The following is a 27,279-nucleotide window of genomic DNA, read 5'->3' as shown; positions in this document are numbered from 1 at the left end:
GATCCTGTCACTTGAAGTTTATGGGCGGGCATTGGAGTCATGTGATCGGGACTGAGGGGAACTGAACGTGACAGACTGGGAGCCGGCGCTGCGGAGGCTCGTAACCAAGGTAAACATCGGGTAACTTTCTTGGATACCCGATATTTACCTTGGTTACGAGCGTCTGCAGCTGCTAGGAGCCGGCTGCACACGTAACCAAGGTAAAACATCGGGTATCCAAGCAAGTTACCCGATGTTTACCTTGGTTATGAGCCTCCGCAGCTCTCAGGCGGGGAAGAGAGGGAGGGGGAGTGAGAGACTGATCATACTAGGCTGGTTTCTGGGCATGCTCAGTAGAGCAAGCGGAATCCTGTCTATCGGCATGCAGCATTCACATACGTTTGCGTGCTGTTTAGTCAGGATCCAGCAATTTGCCAGTATTTGGACGCAGCTCAAAAACGCTACAAGTAGCGTTTTTGAAAAAAGTTAAACTGCAAGTTGCTGTATCCTCACTATAACGCACGCAAATGAAAGTGAACGCATGTTGATGCGAGTCAATTGCAAATGCATTGAAATGAAAACTCATTTGCACTGGATCAGTTTTTGCGTTAAAAAAACGTTCAGGACGCATGTTAAAAAAACGTAGTGTGAAAGCCGCCTAACATATTAGCAAAACATACATCATCCTGCTTAAAAATAAGACCAAAAATGACAAAAGTATTTTAGAAGTGATACCTTTATTGACTAACCAGAAAAAAATGTATTTACAACCTCTCGAACACAAAGGGTCCTTCATCAAGCACGTTTAATTTCTGATTAGCCAAGAAAGGTAGCACTCCTAGAATATCTTTGTCATTTTTGGGTTTAAGGGGTATCCGTCACCCTTTTGTGTTGTTTTTTTTACCTAGTAATTTGGGCATACAGGTGGCATAAAGGTGAAATTAGCCATACCTGTATGCCTCCTGGATGATGGGTTGCTTACCAACAATCCTCTTTTGTACCTTCTACCTTCCGGGCTATGTGGTGTGTGCAGCACGGCAGTCTTGCAGCGCTGGGGTCCTGAGTTCAAATCCAACCAAGGACACCATCTGCAAGGAGTTTGTATGTTCTCCCCGTGTTTGCGTGGGTTTCCTCCCACACTCCAAAGACATACAGATAGGGACTTTAGATTGTGAGCCACAATGGGGACAGTGTTCCTGATGTATGTAAAGCGCTGCGGAATATGTTAGCGCTATATAAAAATAAAGATTGATTTGATAAGCCGGCCTGCTTTTTTTTCATTTTACAGGATTCCTCCTCCTCTTCAGAGTCTCTGTAACGTCAGGTGCGCAGCCAGATATTCCACGCCTGCGCACTCTGCCTGCCGTCCCTCCCCTGCACTGTGAAGTAGCAGTGACTCCCCAGCACCTGTACACAACAAAATTGAAGCCTGTGCCCACAGACCGTGCAGGGAGGGACGGCAGGCAGAATGCGCAGGTGTGGGATTTCCGGGCCCGCGCACCTGACGTCATAGGGACACCGGGGAAGAGAAGGGGAGGAGGAATGCTGTATAATGAAGACTGGAGGCGGCTTATCATCCGGGCAGTGCACGTCCCATAGCCCAGAAGATAGAGAAGAGTATTTTTGCCAAACAATCCTTCATCCAGGAGCCATATAAATATGGCTAATTTATGCCACCTGTATGTCCATATTAAAAACTAAAAAATGTAAAAGGGTGACAGATTCCCTTTAAGTATTTACAAAGATTTTTCTGGATAACACAATATAATTTTATATATCTTGTTTAAAAAGACTCAAAAATGGTAACATATAGAAAAGTGACTTAACCCCCCACCCCAAATGCTGACTCCAGCCCCATTGATTCTGGGTGGCATTTCAGTATGTTCGTAGAGCAGTGCCGGATTCATGCTGCCTGTGCTTCGGGCACCATGACTCTGAGGCTGAGAATTTCAGTCACACAGTGGAAAACTGTAGATTACAAGGATCCCACCACAACTTTAATGGTTTTGTTCCCAAACTGCATCATTATTTGCATCTCATGCGACACTTTGCAGACGGCCCACGCTGCGGGTGATAGATGCATCAATTCGTCCACCCAATTTGCAGACACCAAACACGTTGCACAAAAGTTGTATGAAACCCGATTATTCAAATTTATTAACATTGAGATTTTTTTTCTTCGGTAAAGATGCTGTTATTAGTAGACGGAGTTTTATGTTGTATTTTTTTTTTTTTTTTTTTTAATATAGCTTTTTCTTTTTTATTTTTATTAACAAATAGAAAACATACTGTATACAACGGAGCAAACTCCTAACAGCACTAATGTATACACAAGGTAAAAATGATTTCCTTATCCAACATTAGAGAGACAGCGGTCAGATCGGTTCCCAGCCAAATACATTGTGTAATGCAATTACGGGTTCTCCACCACCTTTATTTCTTACATCAGCCCTCAGTTATATCTTGTAGTAATACAGAGTACCATTTATAAGTACACTTTTTTTGTGTTTTTTTTTTCTTTTACTTTCCCCGGGATGTGTTTTTTAGTAGATGTTCCGAAACGCTGCACATTATAACAAAAATGTTATCGTGTTCTAGCCAGGAGAAATCGTTACGTGGCACCCTTCTGACATTCGCCTAAAACTAATAGAACTCAGTAAAAGAAAATATATCCTTCAGGTCATCCTACATCTGTGAACAAATATATATACTGTTTTATTCAGCAACCTCTGGTACCTCCACACCTCGTCTACCCGTCTCTCGCACCAGGCGAGCTGTGCCAAATGGATGCTGGCTCCAAAAAAAAAAAAGACAAAAATAAAAAGAAAGTTGAGTATATAAAGTAAAAATCTAAAGAACTGGGCACTGTTGTTTTACTTGGTCCCTCATTGTCCAACCCTTGTGCTAAAGTCAGTGATTATGCGCTGTAGATTTTCATCGGCTCCTGTGCAATTACACTTCGGATGAGATGAGAAACATCAAGAACACAGGTCCACAAACCAGTCACCCTAAGTAATTTCTTCATTTGGGATAATCTGCTTAATTCTTCAATGTATCCATGTGCTGTCAGCTTTTTCTGTGATTGCTCGCTCATCTCCCAGGCCGCTGTAGTAATAATTTGAATGTGCTTATTGAGCCTTCAAGGAACTGTCCCCCTCTCGTCTGGGAGCTCGGCCCACAACACAGAAGTTCCTGCAGTCGGAATGACATTTTCTGTAAAGGAATCATTTCCCTTTAGCGCTATCATTATTTTAAAGAACACAAAAAAAAAAAATTAGAATAATAAATGAACTGGAAAAAAAAATGGCTTCCCTACAGGAACACCAGACTTAAAATAGGAAAAAAATACTCTAAAAAAGTGATTAAAAATAATAGAAAAAAAAAAACATTATTTCTTTTCCTGTGTGCCATAGATGGGACCAGAGAAGCAAGACCTGTATGGAAGAGAACAAGGAATGAATTGTGCTGAAATCCCAAGCAAGTCTTGCAAAAGCTTTGCATTATCTCATGATGAGGTGGGAACAGCGCCTGGAGAAGGAGGGCTCGACACGGGGTGACGAGTCCAACGCCATAGTCCCTGGACGCATATTACTCCCAGCTCGGCCAGTGGGTAAGCGGTAGTTATGTTGCATAGTGGTCAAAGCTGCCTAGGTACTCCAATGCGGCTCTGTAGCACAGCTGGTATTGGTCCTGGCGGGAAAGAGAGAAGACTTAGCAGAGATTCACACAAGCAAATTGCAACAGTATTTTCTGGACCATATTTCAGCTGCAAGATCAAGCCCGACTAATGGGCCTGTGACCTGAATGAACAGCATCGCATATGTCCACAACGCTGATTATTTGGGTCACAAGACATACAGTGGGGCCAACAATTGCAGCCATAATACGAATAACAATATATGTCCACAACACAGGTGTGAAGCGGCAGAAAACGCTTTTCAGCACCTGTCATCTCCCTGACCGTGCACGTTACTGATGGAGACAATCACTTATGGGCTAACTAAAGAATGTATGTCTGGAACACCAATGGTGTGAACAAGGTGCAAAACTCAAAAAAACATAACTATACAATAGGATAAAGGGTTGCACACAAGTCACAATGTATATGGGAATGATAAAGCAAAACTGCTATGGGAATACTAGACTGAAAAATACAATGAACTATCTGAAAAAAGTGAAAACATGAAAAATGGAATATGCATAACTGCTATGAATAATAGGAATAAGATTATTTTCATATTCCTATTATTCATAGCAGTTATGCATATTCCATTTTTTCATGTTTTTTCACTTGTTCAGATGGTTCATTGTATTTTTCTGTCTAGTATTCCCATAGCAGTTTTGCTTTAAATCATTCCCATATACATAATCACTTATGGGCTGGCTATGTAACATAAATTATAGTATGTTCCTATTTCTCATTGAATGTGTATATAATAGTCCTTGCCGAGTTACACTGGTCGAATTAATAGAGTATGTTTGCTGTAATGCTCTGAGGGATATAATAAGAGACTCATAATATGTTTATAGACAAGATATTCATGTCATGCTGACTGTTTTGATGATCTTTCTGCCTTTTTTTGTTCTTTTTCCCCTCTTATTCTTTCTGATGTGAATTAATTCAATAAAGAAAGATTATGCATAAAATCTAGTATGAAAAAGCAATCTCTATCCATATGTCCTACGATATGTCATTTAGGGATACCGTCATCCCCTGCTATATTGCAATTCACTTATTGCAGCTTCACTGTATTGCAGGTACCGAAGGGGGAAGCACCAGCGGGGGCACAGGAGGTGGTGGATGCTGCGGCGGATATCCCAGATGCTCGCTGCAGGTGCTGGCTGGAACATCCAGAAAAGGTCAGCGGTGCGGGCTTTAAAGATATGGTGCGTGCATAGATTAAGCTATAGGCTCAATTATGAACAGAGATCTCCTCTGGGCGCCATTTTCCTTAAGTCCGCTGCCAGGAGATCAATGGGCTGGAGGCGGTGTTTGGGCAGATGAGATCTTGAGCTGAAAGCTCAATCTGCGCACGCGCTAACTCCAGGCGCCATTATTTGAAGCCCGCACCGCCAACATTTTCAGGATGGCCCCTGCCTCACCTACCGCAGCGCAAAGCCTGCAGCATTGCCCTTGCCTCCTGTCATCATTCTCCGCCACCTCCCTGTAAGCTAGATTCGCCTTTCAAGATGGACCCCCTCATTTTCCTCCCAAATTTTGGGAGGAAAAGTGTGTCTTATAATCAAAAAATATAGGTAAATAATAAAGTAAATATAGCGTCGCTACTTTACGGATTTTCATCCATCGCAGGGAGTCAATAGAACGTAACTTCCGTCACAGGTGAGGGATCACTATTTATTTTGTTTTAAAAATTAGTAAAATCATCTTTAAAGGGAACCTGTCACCACTTTTTTGGCCTTTAAGCTGCGGCCACCACCAGTGGGCTCTTATATACAGCATGTTATGCTGTATATACAGTGTCTACAAGTAGTATTCAACCCCCTGCAGATTTAGCAGGTTTACACATTCGGAATTAACTTGGCATAGTGACATTTGGACTGTAGATCAACCTGGAAGTGTGAAATGCACTGCAGCAAAAAAATGTTATTTCTCTTTTTTTTTTTTTTAAATTGTGAAAAGTTTATTCAGAGGGTCATTTATTATTCAACCCCTGAAACCACCAGAATTCTGTTTGGTTCCCCTAAAGTATTAAGAAGTATTTCAGGCACAAAGAACAATGAGCTTCACATGTTTGGATTAATTATCTCTTTTTCCAGCCTTTTCTGACTAATTAAAGGGAACCTGTCATCAGAAATTTAGCTATAAAGCTAAAAGTTCCCCCCTCTGCAGCTCCTGGGCTGCATTCTAGGAAGCTTCCTATAGATTTTGTGTCACCTTTTATCCCAAAATAAACACTTTATAAACTGGTACCTTTTCGTATGTAAATTTCTTAATTTTCCATGTGGGCGGGCTGTCTGATGTACGTTGCTGTTCCTCATCATATTGACGCCGCCCCCGAACGCTGAATTTGAAAGTTCAGGACACCGCCCCTGGGTGCCCGTGGTCCAGCGCATGCGCTGTTCCACTGTAGCGGTGCCGTGCACTGTGTGCACGTGCGACCCGCTGTGACGCTTTGCGCGGGCACGAGGTTATGGGCGGCGCTGTTAGTGTCATCAGTAAGTGCGCCCCATAACCTCGTGACCGCACTTTCCCCTATTCCTCCAGCGTTATGCGCAAGCGCTGGAGGAATGATGCCCCGGACGTCCCCTCCTTCCCATCATGCTCAGCACGAGGTTATGGGCGGCACTTACTGATGACACTAACAGCGCCGCCCATAACCTCGTGCCCGCGCAAAGCGTCAACAGCGGTCGCACGTGCACACAGTGCACGGCACCGCTACAGTGGAACAGCGCATGCGCTGGACCACGGGCACCCCAGGGGCGGTGTCCTGAACTTTCAAATTCAGCGTTCGGGGGGCGGCGTCAATATGATGGAGGAACAGCAACGTACATCAGACAGCCCGCCCACATGGAAAATTAGAAATTTACATACGAAAAGGTACCAGTTTATAAAGTGTTTATTTTGGGATAAAAGGTGATACAAAATCTATAGGAAGCTTCCTAGAATGCAGCCCAGGAGCTGCAGAGGGGGGAACTTTTAGCTTTATAGCTAAATTTCTGATGACAGGTTCCTTTAAGATCCTCCCCAAACTTGTGAACAGCACTCATACTTGGTCAACATGGGAAAGATAAAGGAGCATTCCAAGGCCATCAGAGACAAGATTTGTGGAGGGTCACAAGGCTGGCAAGGGGGTACAAAACCCTTTCCAAGGAGTTGGGCCTACCTGTCTCCACTTGTTGGGAGCATCATCCGGAAGTGGAAGGCTTATGGAACTACCGTATTTTTCGGACCATAAGACGCACTTTTTTTCCCCCAAATGTTGGGGGGAAAGTTGGGGGTGCGTCTTATGGTCTGACTATAGGGCTGCGGCCGGGAACGAGGGTGCTGTGGTGGAGCGGGTCATCGGTGGGCACGAGCAGGCAGCAGCAGCGCCTGCCGTGACCACGTGGGCCCGCTCATTACATATGCACGCCCATCCTCCCGGCCATCTCTCAGCGCTGAAGCCGGCGCTGACAGGTGGACGGTGAGGACGAGCGGGGACGCGCGCATGGTAAAGAGCCCGGGCCGCATGATCACCCCTGGCAATTACAGCCTGGAGTGATCATGTTCGGCTGTATTCACTGCCCCCCGCGCGTCATTACCAGCGCGGGGTGCAGTGAATCAGTGCACTCACCCGTCCCCGTGTGTGGAGCCGCCCCCTGCCAGCATGCGATGTCTTCCTGTTTGTGCCGATCAGCTGATCTGTGCTGAGCCGGTCAGCTGATCGGCACAGACAGGAAGACATCGCGTGCTGCAGGGGGGCGGCTCCACACACACAGATCAGCGTGCAGAGAGGAAGATGTGATCGGTGCTGCAGGGAGTGAGGAAAAGGTGAGTATAAACGTTTATTTTTTTTCTCTGTGCTATAGGATACAGGCCATATACCAGGATGGTATATGAGCACGATGGGGGCATATAGGATGGGAGTATATGAGCAGGATGGATGGGGGGGGTATGTGAACAGGCTGGATGGAGGGGGGGAATGTGAACAGGCTGGATGGGGGGGGGGGGAATGTGAACAGGCTGGATGGGGGGGGGGATGTGAACAGGCTGGATGGGGGGGGGATGTGAACAGGCTGGATGGAGGGGGGGGATATGTGAACAGGCTGGATGGGGGGGGTATGTGAACAGGCTGGATGGGGGGGGTATGTGAACAGGCTGGATGGGGGGGGTATGTGAACAGGCTGGATGGGGGGGGGGTATGTGAACAGGCTGGATGGGGGGGGGTATGTGAACAGGCTGGATGGGGGGGGTATGTGAACAGGCTGGATGGGGGGGTATGTGAACAGGCTGGATGGGGGGGGTATGTGAACAGGCTGGATGGGGGGGGTATGTGAACAGGCTCGATGGGGGGGGTATGTGAACAGGCTCGATGGGGGGGGGTATGTGAACAGGCTCGATGGGGGGGGTATGTGAACAGGCTCGATGGGGGGGGTATGTGAACAGGCTCGATGGGGGGGGTTGTGAACAGGCTCGATGGGGGGGGTATGTGAACAGGCTGGATGGGGGGGGCATGTGAACAGGCTGGATGGGGGGGGGCATGTGAACAGGCTGGATGGGGGGGGTATGTGAACAGGCTGGATGGGGGGGGTATGTGAACAGGCTGGATGGGGGTTTATAGCAGGATCATATACAAGGCAGGAGGATCATTACCAGGATGGGGTACCTTAGTAGAAAATTTGGGGACATTACCCCCATAACAGTTTCAGCAGCAGATCCTCGCCCCATAACAGTGTGTCATGACCACATTTTTGCTTAAAGTTTTATTTTCCCATTTTCCTCCTCTAAAACCAGGGTGCGTCTTATAGTCCGGTGCGTCTTATAGTCCGAAAAATACGGTACTGTTAGCCTTCCACGGCCTGGACAGCCTTTGAAAGTTTTCCACCCATGCCGAGGCCAGGCTTGTCCGAAGAGTCAAGGCTAACCCAAGGACAACAAGGAAGGAGCTCCGGGAAGATCTCATGGCAGTGGGAACATTAGTTTCAGTCAATACCATAAGTAACGTACTCCACCGCAATGGTCTCCGTTCCAGACGAGCCCGTAAGGTACCTTTACTTTCAAAGCGTCATGTCAAGGCTCGTCTACAGTTTGCTCATGATCACTTGGAGGACTCTGAGACAGACTGGTTCAAGGTTCTCTGGTCTGATGAGACCAAGATCGAGATCTTTGGTGCCAACCACACACGTGACGTTTGGAGACTGGATGGCACTGCATACGACCCCAAGAATACCATCCCTACAGTCAAGCATGGGTGGTGGCAGCATCATGCTGTGGGGCTGTTTCTCAGCCAAGGGGCCTGGGCCATCTGGTCCGCATCCATGGGAAGATGGATAGCACGGCCTACCTGGAGATTTTGGCCAAGAACCTCCGCTCCTCCATCAAGGATCTTAAGATGGGTCGTCATTTCATCTTCCAACAAGACAACAACCCAAAGCACACAGCCAAGAAAACCAAGGCCTGGTTCAAGAGGGAAAAAATCAAGGTGTTGCAGTGGCCTAGTCAGTCTCCTGACCTTATCCCAATTGAAAACTTGTGGAAGGAGCTCAAGATTAAAGTCCACATGAGACACCCAAAGAACCTAGATAACTTGGAGAAGATCTGCATGGAGGAGTGGGCCAAGATAACTCCAGAGACCTGTGCCGGCCTGATCAGGTCTTATAAAAGACGATTATTAGCTGTAATTGCAAACAGGGTTATTCCACAAAATAGTAAACCTAGGGTTGAATAATAATTAACCCACACTTTTATGTTGAAAATTTATTAAAATTTAACTGAGCAACATAACTTGTTGGTTTGTAAGATTTATGCATCTGTTAATAAATCCTGCTCTTGTTTGAAGTTTGCAGGCTCTAACTTATTTGCATCTTATCAAACCTGCTAAATCTGCAGGGGGTTGAAGACTACTTGTAGGCACTGTAAGAGCCCAGGCCGGGGATATAACATAAAAAACACTTTATAATACTTACCTAACGGTCGCACTGTGGGCCTTTATGGGCATCTCCATTGTCTGATGTGGGTGCCTCCCCTTTCGATCATCTTCGTCCTCTTTCTGAAGCCTCTGTGCATGACGCGGCTACGTCATACACACTCGCTGGTCCTGCGCAGGCGCACTACAATGCTTTGATCTGGCATGCTCAGGACCTGAATGCCGGTGAGTGTGTATGACGCTGGACGCGTCATGCACCCCGGCTAGAGAAGAAGGAGAACAAAGATGGCCAAAAGGGGCGGCGCCGGCACCGGATAACGGAGACGCCCATAAGGCCCACCGCGCGAACGTAAGTATTATAAAGTGTTTTTCATGTTATATCCCCGACCTGGGTTCTATACAGCATTCTAGAACATGCTTTATATAAGAGCCCAATGGTGGTGGCCGCAGCTAACAGGACAAAAAAGTGGTGACAGGTTCCCTTTAAAGGATGAGAGTGAACATCAGGACCTTAAACCCTGTACAATCAAATATCCTCACTCGTAGCTTAGGCCTAAAACTGGTATTTATTGGTGCAGAATAAAGCTGAAAGTCTGACAACACTTCCAGTGCTAGGAGCAGCTCCTCACCTCTGTCTGTACCATTGCCGGTCGCTGTGTTCTTAGAGTCTTTACAGTCTGGAACATGTCCACCACTCCTTCATACCTCATCCGCTCCAGGACAATGCTGAGTGTGATGAAGACTCCAGTTCGGCCCACGCCGGCACTGTCAGATACAGCATGTTAGAATAGGATCACCTAATGAGAACTTGCCACAGATTTCGTCTATCTACTTTTAAGTTGGTGACATCGGTAATGCAAATCCACCTGAAGAATTGTAATGTCAGCTGTGAAACGCTGCAGCTTAACCCCACCTTGTATATATCACCTAAAGCTGGTGTCACACTAAACGACAGCGACAACGACGTCGCTGTTACGTCACCATTTTCGGTGACGTAACAGCGACCTTGTAAGTCGCTGTTATGATCGCTGCTTAGCTGTCAAACACAGCAGAAGCAGCGATCATAACGTCGCTGTGCTACATGTGCAGAGAGCAGGGAGCCGCGCTTAGCGCTGGCTCCTTGCTCTCCTGCAGCACACATCGGGTTAATTAACTCGATGTGTGCTGCAGCTACATGTCACAGTTCAGAGAGCAGGGAGCCGCGCTTAGCGCTGGCTCCTTGCTCTCCTGCAGCACACATCGGGTTAATTAACCCGATGTGTGCTGCAGCTACATGTCACAGTTCAGAGAGCAGGGAGCCGCGCGCACTGCTTAGCGCTGGCTCCTTGCTCTCCTTGCTACAGTATTCATCGGGTTAATTACCCGATGCATACTGCAGCCACATGTCACAGTGCAGGAGCCGGCACTGGCAGCAAGAGCGGAGGCTGGTAACCAGCGTAAACATCGGGTAACCAGGGAAAGTGCTTCCCTTGGTTACCCGATGTTTACGCTGGTTACAGCTTACCGCAGCTGCCAGTGCCGGCTCCTGCTCGCTTCATTTCGTCGCTCTCTCGCTGTCACACACAGCGATGTGTGTGTCACAGCGGGAGAGTGACGACCAAAAAATGAAGCTGGACATTCAGCAACGACCGGCGACCTCACAGCAGGGGCCAGGTCGTTGCTGGATGTCACACACAGCGACAGCGACGGGACGTCGCTGCAACGTCACAGAAAATGGTGACGTAGCAGCGACGTCGTTGTCGTCGTCGTTATGTGTGACACCAGCTTAAGACTACATCCAAATAAAATCCACCTGCTCCTAAATCCGCATGAATTACAGGTTGTTGTTTCGCTGCAGCTTTGCCTACATTTACAATCTGCATTGCAAAGGATGAATTCCTCAGTGAAAATCTGCAGCATAAATTACCATATCCCTGTTATCAGAGACTCAGTGCAAATTTTTATTTGTGGATGGGACTTAATAAAATCTCACCCATAATGCTTCTACCGTAATACACTGGAGGTTCTGTCCAGTAAAAGCCACAGCCTATCCACTATACATGAACACACCCTTATTATTACTCTTCTCTCCTCTGTACCTGAAATCCAGAATGTAAGTACCTGCAGTGAACAGTTATCGGTCCGTCCTGCCCAAACTGCTCCTTGGTCTTATGCACCTGTCCAATAAAGTCAATAAAGCCTTCTCCTGTTTTTGGCACTCCTTGCTCGGGCCAGTCTGTGAACTGAAACTGTCTGATTGTCCGAGACTGTCCATCCTAAAATCAGAACACAGGAAGTAAATTAAGACATATTATTTTTTATATAAAAACTTGTGTTACCAACTTTTCTGTTAGTAATAATGAGCCTCACCCGTGCATCTGTCACTTTGAACTCACGCAGGATGTACTGAGGCATGTTATACTCAGCCATGGGGTCCACCACAAAATACTGGTACCGTGCAGAGCGTTCTGCGGGCCAATACTGATGACACTTCTCCTGCGGAGAGAAATGTACATATCCAGTCATGTTGGGTTTTACAGTTTACTCAATATCCCCACAAATAGCAAAACAATCCTAAAAATACTTATTTCCGTATCATCATAGATGAACAACCAGACGATGAGACTGAAACCAGGAAAACATGTACCAGAGTAAGGCTATGTGCGCACCTTGCTTAGTGTCCATGCTGAAAAATTGCAGCGATTTGGCAGTGCATGTGCGCTTCAAATCACTGCAGAAACACTGCGTAATGGATGCATTGTGTCTGCAGAATAGATGCCGATTTCATGCGCTCTGGCTGCTGCCTCTCCCATAGACAGAGCAAGAGCTGCATCCAAAGCGCACAAAATAAGTCACATGTTGCTTTTTTGAGCGCAGCGATTTGGATCAAAATTTCAGCATGTAAATCGCTGCACTCTCAAACGCAACGTGCGGATGGATTATGCACAATCTTCATAGATTGTGCTGGGGCCGCAGGACGCATGCGTTTACGTTGCAGTGCAATATGCAGTGTAAACACATGAAATTACGCAACGTGCGCACATAGCCTAATGCTTCAGAAAATACAGCAAAATCCTAATACACAACCCTCTTATATTCCATGTTAACTTCAACCTCATTTCAGTTCCCTTTTGAAAGGATCAAAGCTTTTCTTACCCGGCCCATCTCCCGCAGCTTCGTCAGCATCACCACAATAGTAGAATTATGTTCCCACAACATGCGCCAGAAATCCTCAGTGGTCTCTGCCAGGGGTCCCTGAGTAGCAATGTACCCTTTCTGTTGCCTGCAAAACAGTTTTCCAGAAATAACAGATGAGGATGGGACTCCGCGTATTTCCACCACAACGGACAGCTGTGGCCATTATGCTTGAGATCAGTTTTATAAGCAGTGAATGAACTGCGTTAAACACCCCCAGCAGCGCTCATTACTGAGGAAATGTTACCTGTAGCCGTCAATGAAGCTGGCGTTAATGTAGTCTGACCCCTCAACTCCACGTATCGGCTGAAGACAGACGCGACTCATCTCGTATGGCATTATATTTACCAGCCGATTCTTAAACTTGTTGCATGGTAGGTTGGCACTGATGAATCGGGAGGTGTGAGCCTTTGAGTTAGCCAAAAGCTGCAAGAAAAAATAAAAGTAACAGTTAACTGAATAGTAGTTAAATGGAATATTTTTCATAATTAGAAAAGCAATGGAAAAAGGGAATACAGCAAAATGGTGCTATATGCAGATTTGTAGGTAAACAAGTATTGTTATTCACCGTCCACTGCAATGTTCCTACATGTGACGCAAGACAATGGCCTGTAAAGATGGATCTGGCAGAACAGCACAGAGTTAATCTAAATTCACACATACGGTCTGTGCTCGTCTGCACTTCCCAGCCTGACCCCCGGTCCCCTGAACTGAACCAACAGCCTCACAGGCATATATGAGGCTATTAATTCAGGTCAGACGATCCACAGTCAGGCCGGCAGGAGCTGTATAATATGGATGTGTGAATCAAGCCTTAGGCCCGATACCATAGTACAGCGGTGGGAAACTACTTTTCCAGAGAGGCCACATGAGGGATCATGACTAGTGTGGAAGGCCAAACTGATAGGCTGAAATGAATTCTGCTCAATATTAAGAAATTAATTACAAATTATATCACTTAATATTGAGCATAATTTAAGTATGCTGACATTCCCCTATATACAGCATGAGCCCACACACAGCCCCAATATGCAGTATGAGCCCCACATAGCTACTATATACAGCATAAGCCCTCACATAGCTCTCTCCATAAAGCATGAGCCTCAAGACAGCCCCCTTATATACATTACGAGCCCCCACACAGTCCCCCTACATAGTATGAGCCCCCATATAGCCCCCTAAATGCAGCATGAGCCTCAATAATGTCCTAAATACAATAGGGCCTCCTATAGAGTATATCAGAAGAGTACACCCTCACATTTTTGTAAATGTTTTATTATATCTTTTCATAGGACAACACTGAAGATCTGACCCTGTGATACAATGTACAGTGTCCGTGTGCAGCCTGTATAACAGTGTAAATTTGGAGTCCTCTAACTAACTCAAGAAACAGCCATTAATGTCTAAACCACTGGCAACAAAGTGAGTACACCCCTAAGTGAAAATGGCCAAATTGTGCCCAAAGTGTCAAAATTTTGTGTGGCCACCATTATTAGGGCACACGAAATTTACACTGTTATACAAGCTGTACACTGACTACTTTACATTGTTTCGAAGTGCCATATCTTCAGTGTTGTCCCATGAAAGGATATAATAAAATATCTATGTGCAGGGTGTACTCACTTTTGTGATACACTGTACATTATGAGCCCTACTACGCTCCGCACAGCACATGCGATCATGTGACGTCATTGCGTCTGCTGTGCTTCATATTGATTGGTGGAAGACTTAGCCAGTGGCCCCTCTTCACCAATGTGTTCACTGTTGTCTGCATCCTAAGGATAAAAATAGTGGTGACATCTGGAAGCGAGTGGCAGAGGGCGCGGTGCGGCCTGCGGTCCACTGTTTTAGCCCTTCAACTGTCTTGGTCTGCAGGCCAGGGACTGGAACAGCCAGGAGGCCGAATATGACCTGTGGTCTTCACTTTGCCCAGCCCTGCCATAGTACAATATCACATCTGCCTTGTTATAGACTTCATAACCAGCAAAATAAAATAAAAAAATGAACATACAGTAAATGCTTGGCTTCTTTTCATTTCCAGTGTCAGCCATTCTTTCTGCAGAGGTAATCGCCTACCTTAAACTCTAGCTCCATGGAGGTGACACTCTCTCCTGGAGGAACCTGAGACAGTTTCTGGATATGTGCATACAGGCTGCGTGCCGGCACTTCTGTGTTACCGCACATCACCGCTTCTAATAAAGCCTCGTGGATGAAGATGTACTGGTCCTCCGTCTGCACCATGTAATTTCGTTGTGAGCGCATGCAGGTCACGTGACCATAGATGTCCACCGTCTTCTCCAGCTTTACTCTCTCTAGCATGGCATCAATGACTATAAAACATCCCGTTCTGCCCACACCAGCACTGCCAAGAGGAGAGAGACCATCAGTCTGCACGCGCAAGCTACCAACAACTAAGATGTAAAGGCAACACAACAGCTGCAAATTCATACCGCCCAAACCATGACTATTGTGTATCACAGTCTGGCGCTGTCATTTCAGCCTTTTACTCTGAAATGCCATAATGTTGAGAGCCAACCACGCACCATGCGGCTCAGATGAATAGTCCAGTAGGCTGGTCCCTGGCGGCTTCTCACCACCCCCGCTCCCTCTGAGTGATGGGTGTTTCCCTATGTATGTATATAGGTAGAGACCTGTCACTCAAAGGAAGCGGACCAGAGCCGCATGGTCCCCTAAATGTATGTTTTCTATGAAACACTGCAGCATTTCAAAGTAACTGACATGACGGAGCCAGTGTTTGGTTCAGGCAGCAGGAATCGCCTGACAGGTCCACTTTAAAAACATTTATATACAGTGGAACCTTGGTTTACGAGAACAATCCGTTCTGGAAGTGTGCTTGTAAACCAAGTTACTCGTCTAGCAAAGCAAGATTTCCCATAGGATATAATGCAAGCTCAAACAATTTGTTCCGCAACTTGTGCAATGTCCCATCCTGGTCCCCTATTGTGCCATTCCACACACGCACAAACACACACACACACACACACATATATTATCCTCACCTTACCTTCTGTTCCCTCGCCAGCCTCCTGATTCTTGTAGTTCGCCGGTACAGGATGTGTATCGGGTAACCATTGTGACCGATGACTGTTCTTCCGCTGCCATTGAGAAACGGATGTGTATTGGGTAACCATCGCGACGATGGAGGAACTTTCGCTGTCAACTGCTCCTCAAAGGCAGTGCGCTGACCAATCAGAGGCCAGCATCTCATGCCTTTGACGTCAGCGCGCTGGCCAATTAGAGGCAAGTGGCTCCTGCCGTTGACGTCAGCGCACTGGCTGAGGAAGCTCCGGCATCGGTTGCGATGGTTACCGATACACATCCTGTACCGGTGAACTTTAAGAACCAGGAGGCCGGCAAGGAAATGGAAGGTAAGGTGAGCATAATACTGTATGTGTGTGTGTGTTTGTGTGTGTTTATGTGTGTTTGTGTGGACTGCAAGAGCAGGGTCAGATTGCGGTGAAAGTATACAACTGGAAGTGTGCGCGGTGAGTATTTGCCCGTACAGCAAAGCTTACTCATAAACAGAGTTACAAATTTACAGCAAGCTTTGCTCGTATAGCGAAATACTCTCACACCAAGTTACTCATAAACTGAGGTTCCACTGTATTATCTAAAATCCTGACAACACATAAATATGAGTAAGCGGTTCATCAGTTGTCATATAGCGACGTGTGTATTTACATCCCGTGGGGACTTTACGCTGTCATAGGTACTTCTGTGTAATCTATGAAGGCACAAGCCATTCGCCATTTCTGAACTATGCGGGGATAAGGGAAGATAGAAATTAAGTTTTTAATTGAACGGACAGATGTAGGTAAGTGCAGCGACTGTTTGTGTGTCTGACATTATTCAGCTTCATATATCTAATGTTCTTTTTGATTCGGACTTCGCTTAGAGATAGATTTAGCATTGGTTTTCCGGTTCATGTCGGGATCCTCTTCGGTAGACAAGAGCTCTATTTGCTGAATGAAGTACCGTAGACACGGACGCATTTCCTGCCTCTCTGGTGAGAGCTGACGCTCAACATAAATGGAGCACATTTCCTACACATCTAAATGGACAATTACTAGAACTTGTCTCTTACCTGCAGTGAACAACCATAGGACCAGCATCAGGGGGGTTACAAGCTTTAACTCTTCGTAAGAATGCTAGAATGGGTGTGGGATACTCTGGGACTCCATGGTCCGGCCACGCCATGAACTGGAATTGGCGGATTTCTCTCTTTTCACAGGAGCCATTCTGTACGGATAAGATAGAGACTGATTTCTATATACTGTCTTCATTAGTTACCACAGGTTTACCGATACTATTGATGGTTCGTCAGTATGGAGACTCAATCCATGTGCAAATTTATAAGGTCCCACATAAGAGCAGGCTACAAGATTGACCGGCAATGAAATGACTAATCAGAACTGCACCTAATGGTCAGCTTTAACTACCTAGTCTGATACATTTACTTGTGAGACTTGTTAGTAATGGTTTATATAAGCTAGTCTGTGCAATTCAAGACCTGCAGTGACTAAAATAGGTATCCAAAATCAAGTTTCACTCAACATCACTATCTGCATTTGTTTCTCTCATTAAACTCAGCGCAGCGTAAAATTATATTATAATTGAAAATTAAATTAAAACATTACACTCTTAATTTGCTTGTCTACCTTCTACCGCATTGTGCGTCTTATCTCTCTCTTGGGAGAAAGAGCAGGAGGGGGAGAGCAGGTTGTCAGGGAAAGGGTGGATCCGATCTGGGACCTGTTTTGTTTGCTCGTTATGGGCCGAGACTCCAAATAACCTATTCGACCCACCTTGTAGAGGGCAAACGTCCTCACTGTGTAAGTTGCAAGTTCTACTGTGTCTAATAAGGTGACCTGGATCATTCCGTACGTCTCCGTGCCGCGGCCGGGCCAGTACTGGTCACACTTTACCTGCGAATTACATAACGTAATGTCATAAAACACATCTGTACATCCACGTATGAGTGTAGGGCGACAGGCTCCTAATTTTAAAGACGTCGAATCCCAGTTATAAAATGTCTTTAGCAAAACTTATGTATGAAAGTTAAGGGACATGCCACAAGGTCAAGAAATCCTGATAATCCAGCAATGAGCATCATCTTGAATAAATCAAAGATACAATTATGATGCACAATACATACAGACCAAGACAGGATGTATAATAATGCTCATCCAACTATTGTGCACTTTGTGATGTTCCTTACGGCAAGTAATAAAATGTGCTAATTTATCATGGCTGTTGCTCTACTAATTGACACTATTATTATCAGTAATGAGCAGTGTCTCTGTGAGCCAGGCACAGGTTGTCATTTTTCGTTCCCCCCTGTATGATGTCTGACCCTGGATTTTTCCTCCAGACGAGTCATCATGACAATGGTGGTTGTCCTCTGCTCCCACACCATGCGCCAGAAATCACTGAGTGTCTCGGGCAGCGGCCCTTGTGTGGCAATGTAGGCGTTCTGTTTCCTGTAGCCGTCTATGTAGTTGCCATTGATGTAATCGCTGCCGGGAACACCTGAGAAAAGGTTAGAAAGGTTTAGAATTGGAAGGGCAGACTGCTGTGACATTTCATAGTGGGTAAGTTGTGATCTTACCATCAACTGAGGTAAGGATGACCCGGGAGTGGTCATATGCTATAACATTTGCATAACGATTCTTTGGTTTGTTCACCTCCAAGTTAGAGTTCTCCCATGTGAACTGCTGACCAGGGTCAATGGACTGAAACACAAAAGAAATAATAAAGATTGAGCTAAATAATGTAATTCTCATGGCAGCTCTACAAAGATGTATACAATTGCATAACTCACCTCATATTCCTGGGAGAACTTGAGTCCATCGTTGGCCTTCAAGCGGTCAATGCTCTCAGCGAGGTCATTGACCGAGATGGGTGGATGGTCCCTCATACCTGAGGTGACAGAAAGGAAACATAAGCAACAAAGAATTCCTGCCATCCAGGTGACAATGGAAATGGACAGTGCAGCCAGACAGATTGGCAGAGCTGTACACACGCAGCATGCTGCAAAACCCTGAGAGAAGCGGCATCATAGGTCTGAATGTTGGCATGCTCTGCAGCCCATGGCGCCTTGAAAATCCACACCACAGACTCTGATGCAGTAATGCGGTGCAGTGAAGAGGACAGAGGAAAAAATAAGAGATAACCAATGCCTGGAAATGAAATGAGTGAATGTGAACGACAGAAATGCCTTTGATCCAGGACAAACGGAGCCAAGACATACCAAGACAATACCCAATCTCAGAGGAAGATGGAGGGAACAGGTAGAGCAACTTCACAGAGTTAAAACCATAAAAACTGCAACTTTGGAAAAGGGTTAGTTTGTGAAAAAGAAATAATGGGGAGTTGAGCGAAATACGAGATTTCCACTTTCTCATATGCACAATAGATATGAGATATCAAGGAATTGGGTCAGTGCGAGGACAGAAATATGAAGCATTACAATCAAATATACTGTCTCCTAAGGGTGTGAGCCAAGTCCCAGACTGATCCAGTATCTGTGCCCTGCTCTAGAACCTCTCCTAACACCTTATCATTTCACTACTCTACGTCTTCCCCCTCTGATTGATGTTCTCACCAAGAACAAAGGCAAAATCCAAGATGCACCAGAGAGCAAAACAAAGGCGGTGCCCAGCTGAGGAAGAGTATGACATGGGGTGAAGAGCATGTGTGAAGGAAATTGAAAGAAAGCAGGAGCTAGCAATGAGTAGGGCATGAGGGGAGTGAAAAACTTCGCTAGATGGTTATGGTAAATTGTCAAACTAACTTGAAATATTCGGATAACTGGGGACACTGGAACCTGCAAGGAAAACAAAAGCGGCAAAGAACAGAATGCAATTAGAGGGTTGGCTGAAATGGGAGTGAGGGTCTGTTTGGTACTGGATCTAATAAATGTAGTTAAAACAGGCTGAGAGTAGGGGCGCTCATCTACTATTTATGGAGCAGTGGGTAAGATAAATACTCCACACGAGCAAGATCATGACTATGTACATAGGCGAAGTAGAACGAGCAGGGTTTGGATAAACCACATCCCTATATGCAGCACTGGGAAACCTTTCTTGACCTTGACAATTGGGTGCACGGTCTATATGATGAGTATCTTTCTGACTGGACCGATAAAGTATCACTGCATTAGGTCCTGAACTTTCCTAGAAAGAGTGATCAGTATTGACGCTCTCCGATGGTGCAGACCTTATTCTCTGGCAACCATCTCTAACCATAAGATTGTCATCTGAAGAGGTTGTGTACTCTAGATCTCAAGTCATGAAGCAGAAAAGATAGAACTGTCCCTGACAATAATACAAACATGGATAAAGGGCCTGTACTCGTTAGATTTGGGTCGGGAGATGCAGCCCATCATCTGATGTGTATGGAGGCTCCCAACTCTCCCCCAACAGGTATCGGATAAAAAGGACTGGGCAGATGGAATTTAAAGGCATGATTCCTTTTGTTTTCAGGGAAGATAAGTCATTGTCAGAATTTACTTTTTCCTCTTTTCCCATTGGAAACATCAATGCTCCACTGAGCACTCATGTCTATGGGGTGGCTGGGATGATGGCGGTGTGCCTATCTTCCGATATTTCACCAGTGTAAATAAAGAAAATATTTTAAAGTAACCAAAAAGAGGCATCCTGCACTAGGGAAGAAGGAGCCAAGCCTTGAGGTTTAGTAACCACACCAGTGTTTGTTCACATAGATGGCTCCAGCTCAATGATTTTACGTCTGATGCACAAACATATCGATGGAGCTAGAAGAGTGGATGTAGCCAACTTTAAACATTCTGACTGGATTGATGATGGATGTCACACTCTAAGCAGCTGTGAAATCCGAGAATGTGCTCACTGCTCATAGATTTTCAGCTGACGATTCCCAAGGGTGCAAGATGATCAGTTCATTGTTCGGAGTCCATTGTTGGATCGTTTTATAAATCGTCACAACTGTTGATGATGATGGAAAAGTAAAATGGAAAGTCTGGAAAATGCAGAGGACAGAAGTACCTGGAGTTTGGTAATTCAGACGCCTCAGTTCCACTGGATCAGATGAATGTCCCAAGAGCGATTCTTTGACTCCTGGTGTTTGATCTTCTTTATTAGATGGGGAGTTGGTTCTTTTTCTATAAAGCAATAAGATCTTGTGTTCAAAATAGAAAGTTCTGTTACGAAACGGAAAAAAACAAAAACAAAACTGCAGTTTTCTTTCCTTTTTTTTATACAGTAAAATTCTTCTATATTATGATATGGTAATAGGGAAATTCTGATAGTACAAGCCTTGTTTACGGCCCAGAATTGAGACAAAATTTAGAAACTCATAAAATTGAGTAGTAATTAAAAATTGTGGCAATTACAAAAAAAGAAAGAGACAATAGTAGAAATAATGGCAGCATATTATGTTTGGCTGTCGTAAATATTTCATAGATTTTTTTATTATTGTTGGATTTTTGTTGGATATTGTTAGGAATTTTACTGTGTTTACAGACGAGAAGGTCATGTTTGGGATGATACTCGAGATCATAAACATGCAAAAAAAAAAATTGTGCATTTCAGATGTAGGATATCATCTCAGATCCCCACAGTGACTATGGTGCGCAGTATATGATTGGTCATAGTCCTTATTCAGGCAGTGATCTATAAACTACAGAAAATCTTGTGCTATTTTTTTTATTATTAGAATATATATATTTTTAATGTATTATTTGTAGCTGAAATGAATTTAGGAACCTGCTGCTGTATGGACACAAGATAAGACCACAGGAACGTCCTACCTTTCCTGCTTACTGTGTCCGGGACAAGCACAATAAGAGAACAAACGAGATAAAGCAGATTTACAAAATTACACAAGTGGAAGAGATTTATTGCGTGGCATTATGGCATATACTGTAATAAATATGGACACTCTGCAAGACGGCCGTGGATTTGTAAAGCAGTGAATCACTACAGATGCACATTAGACCCTATACACAAAGTCGGTCAAACATTGTGATTATTTGCATACGACCTGACCTCTGAGATGATGTCGGGAGAAAGATATGTACAGCAATGTAAATTTAAGAAAGCCCCATTTGCTTGGTCTCGGGGTAGATAGGGGCCTTGCAGCAGATTTCTCCCTTTTTAAAAACACAAACCTGCTTGGCAGAGCACTCGTGGATGGCGGAGTTGGGAGAGACAGCGGTCAACGTAATGAGCGTTTGTTCATTTACTATCTTGTGCGTATATGTTGCTCCTTATATGTTGTCAGTCAATTGACCCTGATGGTTTACTAGTTATTAGTGTTGAATTCATCAACAGATAGACAATATCTATGGATTTACATTTCAAAGAGCTCTGCATGCCCATATATATGTTTTGGTGCTGATCCTATTGACAGAATCCCTTTAAAGGGAATTTATGAGTCAACTGATGCTGCCCAAACCATGGGTGGCATGAATCGGAGCCTGGCTGTATGACTGCAGGCAGGTATGTATTTATTACATAGTGTGAAGATCCCCGGCCAGCTTCTCCCCATATCGCTGCAACTGACACATCACACACACCCTATTTACACACATGGGAGAGACCCTGTCAATCAACCTGAGTGGGGCAGGGTGAAGATGGCCGGGGGCAGCGCTGGACTAGCCTCTTCTCTGCCTATTGTCATCGGCCGTATGTGTAAAGCATGTTTTCTCTGACACACCGGAGCGTTTCAGAGCAGAACACACCTGGCTGTATCTGTGCTGCCAGGCTCTGATTTATGCTGCCTGTCACTAACCTAAAGACAGCATGAATCAACGGGCAGGTTTCCCTTTAATCTGCAGTAACATTAATTTTCTGTATCAATCATTTACATTTAGGGGTGGAGACTGCATTCAATGTGTTAATCTAGCAAGATTACCCTATCGTGTGTCTTCTCTTTGTAAATTAATGGTAACCTGATTTAGTTGACATAAATACAGTAGATGCAAGATCCTGTGGAAGTGAATGAGTAGGGCCCTTACCTTTTGAACAAAAGAATAGCAATAACAATAATGATGATAAGAATGACAGCGAGGACTGGACCCATCACCCAGAGCATCTCGGGCTCTTCTTGTTGTCTGGTTGAGATTACTTCCACCACAATGTCATCCGAGTATGGACTGGCAGCATACTTCTTCTGCAATAACAAGGATACAAAACTTAAGTGTTACACCAGGAGGCATCAGACCACCAGTCGTCTCAATCTTCTGGAATATTTAAGACAACAGACAATCCTACTAAAGCGGGCTTTACGCGCTGCGACATCGCTAGTGATGTTGCGAGCAATAGCACCCGCCCACGTCGGTGGCGCGTCACGGGGTGATCGCTGCCGTAGCGAACAATATCGCTACGGCAGCGTCACACGCAATTACCTGTTCACCGTCGTCGCTGTGGCCGCCGAACAATCTCTCCTTTAAGGGGGGCGGTTTGTTCGGCGTCACAGCTGCGTCACTAAGCTGCCGCCCAATAGAAGCGGAGGGACGGAGAGGAGCGGCCAGAACATCCCGCCACCTCCTTCCTTCCTCATTGCCGGCGGCTGCAGGTACAATGTTGTTCCTCGTTCCTGCGGGGTCACACATAGCGATGTGTGCTGCCACAGGAACGACAAACAACCTGTGTTCCAAATGAGGAATGATTTTTTGAAAATGAACGACGTGTACACGACGAATTATTTGACACCTTTTTGCGATCGTTAGTGATCGCAAAAAGGTGTCACACACAATGACATCGCTAACGAGGCCGAATGTGCGTCACCAACACTGTGACCCCGACGATATCTCGTTAGCGATATCGTTGTGTGTAAATGGGCCTTCAGGCTCTGATTATTATGGAGCGATAAAGAGAATAGCAGAGCTTCAGGTGGCAGCCCACACAGATGAGGATAGTCAGCATTTCATGTCTCTAGTGCAGGATAATCCAACAGAACATTTATAGATCCTTGAGGACTAGATAAAGAACAATTTAAAAAAAAAACAAAACTTTTTTTGGAGAAACATCTAAGAAATCAGAAATATATACTGGTTGACCAAAGGAAAATAATTGTTACATCATTTATGTATGAAGCACAGAGAATGCACTCACAGTGTCACCATCCTCCAGAGCTGCAAGCACAAAGCAGGTGTAGCTCAGATGTGGGTCCAAAGGCTTGTTGACAAAGCCATTATATTCTTTATTGTCACCAAGAGTGAACGATTCCGGGAGCGTGTTCAGCCTGGCTGCTATATATGGCTTGTTCCTGCTCGCTTGTCTTTTTTGCCGACGAGACCCTTGATTAATGGCTTCTAAGATCTAAGATGTAGACAAAAACCTTGAGTATCACAATGTAAGACTGCAAGAATGAACCCTAATGTGGAGCATTTATACTTGTTCAACGTTACAAAGCCCGTCCTTCGATTAGTAGCTGAATGATCTGTAGACCCTTGGTGCTGTACGATTGCATATAGAAGGAAATGACAGATTCACAAGACAACAAGATATTTAGAGGAAAGCAAATAGAAGTATTTTGTTATCTATGTAATTATCTACTATACAGATCAACACATGACCATATGATTAATATAGCTGAAGAAAGAAGTAGGGCACAAGTAAGAAATATCCCACCTGTTCCAGCTCCATTTCTTCAGGGCTTTGCCGTGTACTCGGGCTACTCCTAGAACTATCGAGTGGAACGACTACGATGTAATACCATCTGTCACAAAAGAGTAATGAAAAATATATTGGTGCTATCAAGAAAAGAGAAACAAAGCCTTTACTACTAAACTACTACCTACAAAACATCACGAATCCTTACCTCACCGGAGAAGATGTTTGCACCTGCGGCAAGAGCAATGTAAATTTCTGGTCCTCCATGTACTTGCTGGTAGATGATGGCTTGCTCTGCAGGACATCGGGGGCCGTGCGGATGGACACTCGGTGCTGCAGGCCACCAGCGCTGCTGCCTCGGTGCATAAGGACAAAGGAATACTCGGTGTCTGGCTGAAGATTGTTGATCAGCTTACGCATCGAATGACCATCGACTTCTACGTTCTGGTTGTTATATAGAATCTGAATAAGATGAGAATTTACATTAATCACTTGGTTTGGTCGACAGCAAGAACAATCATGGAAACACAGAGTTTAGATACCACCCATATAAATTTCTGGAGAAATATTGTTGCTGATGTTATCCTTTTCTTGGCTGACAGTTTGCCAAAAGAGAACTTGTGACGACGATGTGTTAGAAGGAATCTGTCAGCAAGTTTTTGCTATGTAAGCTGAAGCAAGCATGCTGCAGAACAGAGTATTCAGAGATGCATGTCTTGTAAAAGTCCGATCTGTTGTTTATTTGCTGTTTATTTAAGCAGCAGGACTCTTATCATTGCTGAAACTGAAACCTCACTGTCAATGTACACTCTCTATTGAGAGCCTGGTGTGGGTGGATAGCTCTCTCAGCTTTGCTGTGTTGCTAAATCTAATAATTGTGATTGTGTCTCTGGCTGCAGCCAGTAATCTAAGTGATACATCGCTGGATTCAGGAGCTCTTTGCTCACATCATGCTGCTCTGAGGTGAGGTAGCAAAAACCTGCTGACAGATTCCCTTTAATGGTGTGAATACTATGGAGCAATAGTCATGTTTATTCAGACACTAACGTTAGCCATACACAGTCAGCTGAACAGCTATCTCCTACATAAGAACATTGATATGGCCAAGCATTAAAGGTGGCTTTACACACTGCAACATCGCAAAGGACATCGCTGTAACGTCACCGGTTTTGTGATGTAATAGCGACCTCCCCAGCGACATTGCAGTGTGTGAAACACATCAGCGACCTGGCCCCTGCTGTGAAGTTGTGATCGCTACAAATCGTTCAGGACCATTCTTTGGTCCTTTGTTTCCCGCTGTGCAGCAAAGTCTCAGTGTGTAAAGGGGACTTTACAGCGACTTCATTAGCGACTTCCCTTTCAAAAAGCTGCTTTACAATGTCCCCAATGACCAGCGAGGTCGTTCTGCAGGTCCGGATCGCTGTTGCGTCGTTGGCCAGGTCTGCCTGTTTGACAGCTCACCAGAGACTTTGTAGCGATCCCGGCCAGGTTGGGATCGCTGGTGGGATCCCTAGAAAGTCTCAGTGTATAAAGGGGCCTTACGTGTCTTCAACCGGGAGAGAGAAGAAAGCGGCTGCCACACACCTTTGGCAGCAGCTTATGTCAAAGAACAAGAGTGTCCGGTGTTCATTCCCTTTCTCAGGCACCTACACACACAAAGCCATCCCTCAGCTACCGGCAGCTTTGGCCAATTGTAATCTAATATGTATAGAGTCTTCAATATCAAACTATATCATTTCAAAGTAATCCAGTTCTGTGCAACCACCTAAAGATCATTCAATAAAGCACAGGTAGCTCCCGATTTCAGAACACCAACCTTGAAAGGCACGGCTGATTTATAAGAGTCAGGAACTTCCCAGCTCAGCAAGACCGACGTTTTCATCACAGCATTCACTCTGAAGTTCTTTGCAAATACTGTGAATAGAGAGAAAACATTAATCGAGTCTCTGGGAATACATTTACTGACTAACATTCCCGTTACGGTTCTCAGGCGAGCCTTACCTTGGTCTACAGGCATGGTGCGAGACTGTATGCTGGGACTTAGAGGCCCAAGACCCTTATTTGTTCTTGCCCTGACTTTAATATCATAGGTAGTGTCTGGTTTGAGGTTGACGAGCGTAATGAAAGTGTCTCGTGTGACGTTGATCAGATCCTGTGGGCTATTGATGTCACGGTAAACCACTGTATAGTTTGTGATTTTTCCGTTGCGTTCGGAAAGTACTGGAGGCTCCCAAGACAGTTCTGTTGTGGATGTGGTCAGTCCAACAACTTGCAAATTTTGCGGAAAGCCACTAGGAACTTCCTCAGGCGTAGAAATCTCCTTCTCGGCTTCCTCTCCGAAACCAGCCCGGTTCTTGGCAGACAGTTTGAAGACATAGGTGGCACCCTTGTGGAGCTTGGTCAGCGTGTAGTGATGTTCATTCTTTCCAAAGTCCATAGTGATAAACCTCTCCTCATCCGCACGTTTATACTGCAAGCGGTATCCCAAAAGTTCCCCCATCACCTCTCTAGGTGGGTGCCACTGAACTAGTGCAGTGTTTTGTGTGGTTGTGCTAATTCCTATGGTTGGCTTCCCAGGCACTGAAATACACAAATATATGGTTACCAAAGAAATCTCCATTGAATTATATGATGTACTTCACAGCTGTATTCATAAATCTGCTGGTTTTGCACTAGTTGGTATTGTCTCCATATACACAATAGTGCTGAGTCGGCTGATATTTTGGGGAAAACTGAGCAGCCATCTAAGGTCTACGAGGGCCCTCGACGGTCTCCAGAGAGGATGTTAGAAGAAAAGAGGATCAGGCATGATGAATTTCAGTACCCAATCCTTGTATCCTCCTGTCTCACACCAGTATATTCACCTATCCACATTGAAAACATGTATGTGCGTCATAAAATGTGAGGGGAAAAAATTGTGT

At 45.1% G+C, this 27,279-nt stretch overlaps 1 protein-coding gene across 20 annotated transcripts in view; it reads right to left on the bottom strand.

Moving 5' to 3' along the window:
* Positions 1 to 2,099: 2,099 nt before the first annotated feature.
* PTPRF (protein tyrosine phosphatase receptor type F) overlaps positions 2,100 to 27,279 on the bottom strand; it is a 1,173,234-nt gene continuing 1,148,054 nt past the window's right edge. For 15 of the 20 annotated variants that reach the window (XM_075320465.1, XM_075320466.1, XM_075320464.1 and 12 more), the window contains 20 exons: positions 26,360 to 26,938; positions 26,175 to 26,272; positions 24,567 to 24,820; positions 24,377 to 24,464; positions 23,858 to 24,064; positions 22,759 to 22,913; positions 20,786 to 20,901; positions 19,555 to 19,587; positions 18,583 to 18,680; positions 18,370 to 18,493; positions 18,115 to 18,290; positions 17,567 to 17,686; positions 16,846 to 17,000; positions 14,817 to 15,102; positions 12,988 to 13,166; positions 12,702 to 12,828; positions 11,916 to 12,041; positions 11,667 to 11,821; positions 10,196 to 10,331; positions 2,100 to 3,669 (listed from right to left, as the gene is read on the bottom strand). In XM_075320465.1, the coding sequence (XP_075176580.1) occupies positions 3,601 to 3,669; positions 10,196 to 10,331; positions 11,667 to 11,821; positions 11,916 to 12,041; positions 12,702 to 12,828; positions 12,988 to 13,166; positions 14,817 to 15,102; positions 16,846 to 17,000; positions 17,567 to 17,686; positions 18,115 to 18,290; positions 18,370 to 18,493; positions 18,583 to 18,680; positions 19,555 to 19,587; positions 20,786 to 20,901; positions 22,759 to 22,913; positions 23,858 to 24,064; positions 24,377 to 24,464; positions 24,567 to 24,820; positions 26,175 to 26,272; positions 26,360 to 26,938 (3,281 nt within the window). In that variant the 3' untranslated portion in view covers positions 2,100 to 3,600. The remainder of the gene's footprint in view (positions 3,670 to 10,195; positions 10,332 to 11,666; positions 11,822 to 11,915; positions 12,042 to 12,701; positions 12,829 to 12,987; positions 13,167 to 14,816; positions 15,103 to 16,845; positions 17,001 to 17,566; positions 17,687 to 18,114; positions 18,291 to 18,369; positions 18,494 to 18,582; positions 18,681 to 19,554; positions 19,588 to 20,785; positions 20,902 to 22,758; positions 22,914 to 23,857; positions 24,065 to 24,376; positions 24,465 to 24,566; positions 24,821 to 26,174; positions 26,273 to 26,359; positions 26,939 to 27,279) is intronic. The other 5 variants (XM_075320458.1, XM_075320462.1, XM_075320461.1 and 2 more) reach the window with 1 other exon arrangement.

This window comes from Anomaloglossus baeobatrachus, chromosome 8, assembly GCF_048569485.1.
Source record: "Anomaloglossus baeobatrachus isolate aAnoBae1 chromosome 8, aAnoBae1.hap1, whole genome shotgun sequence".
NCBI lineage: Eukaryota > Metazoa > Chordata > Amphibia > Anura > Aromobatidae > Anomaloglossus > Anomaloglossus baeobatrachus.
Note: the sequence above shows the minus strand (reverse complement) of the source record. Positions and strands in the feature narration are given on the sequence as shown.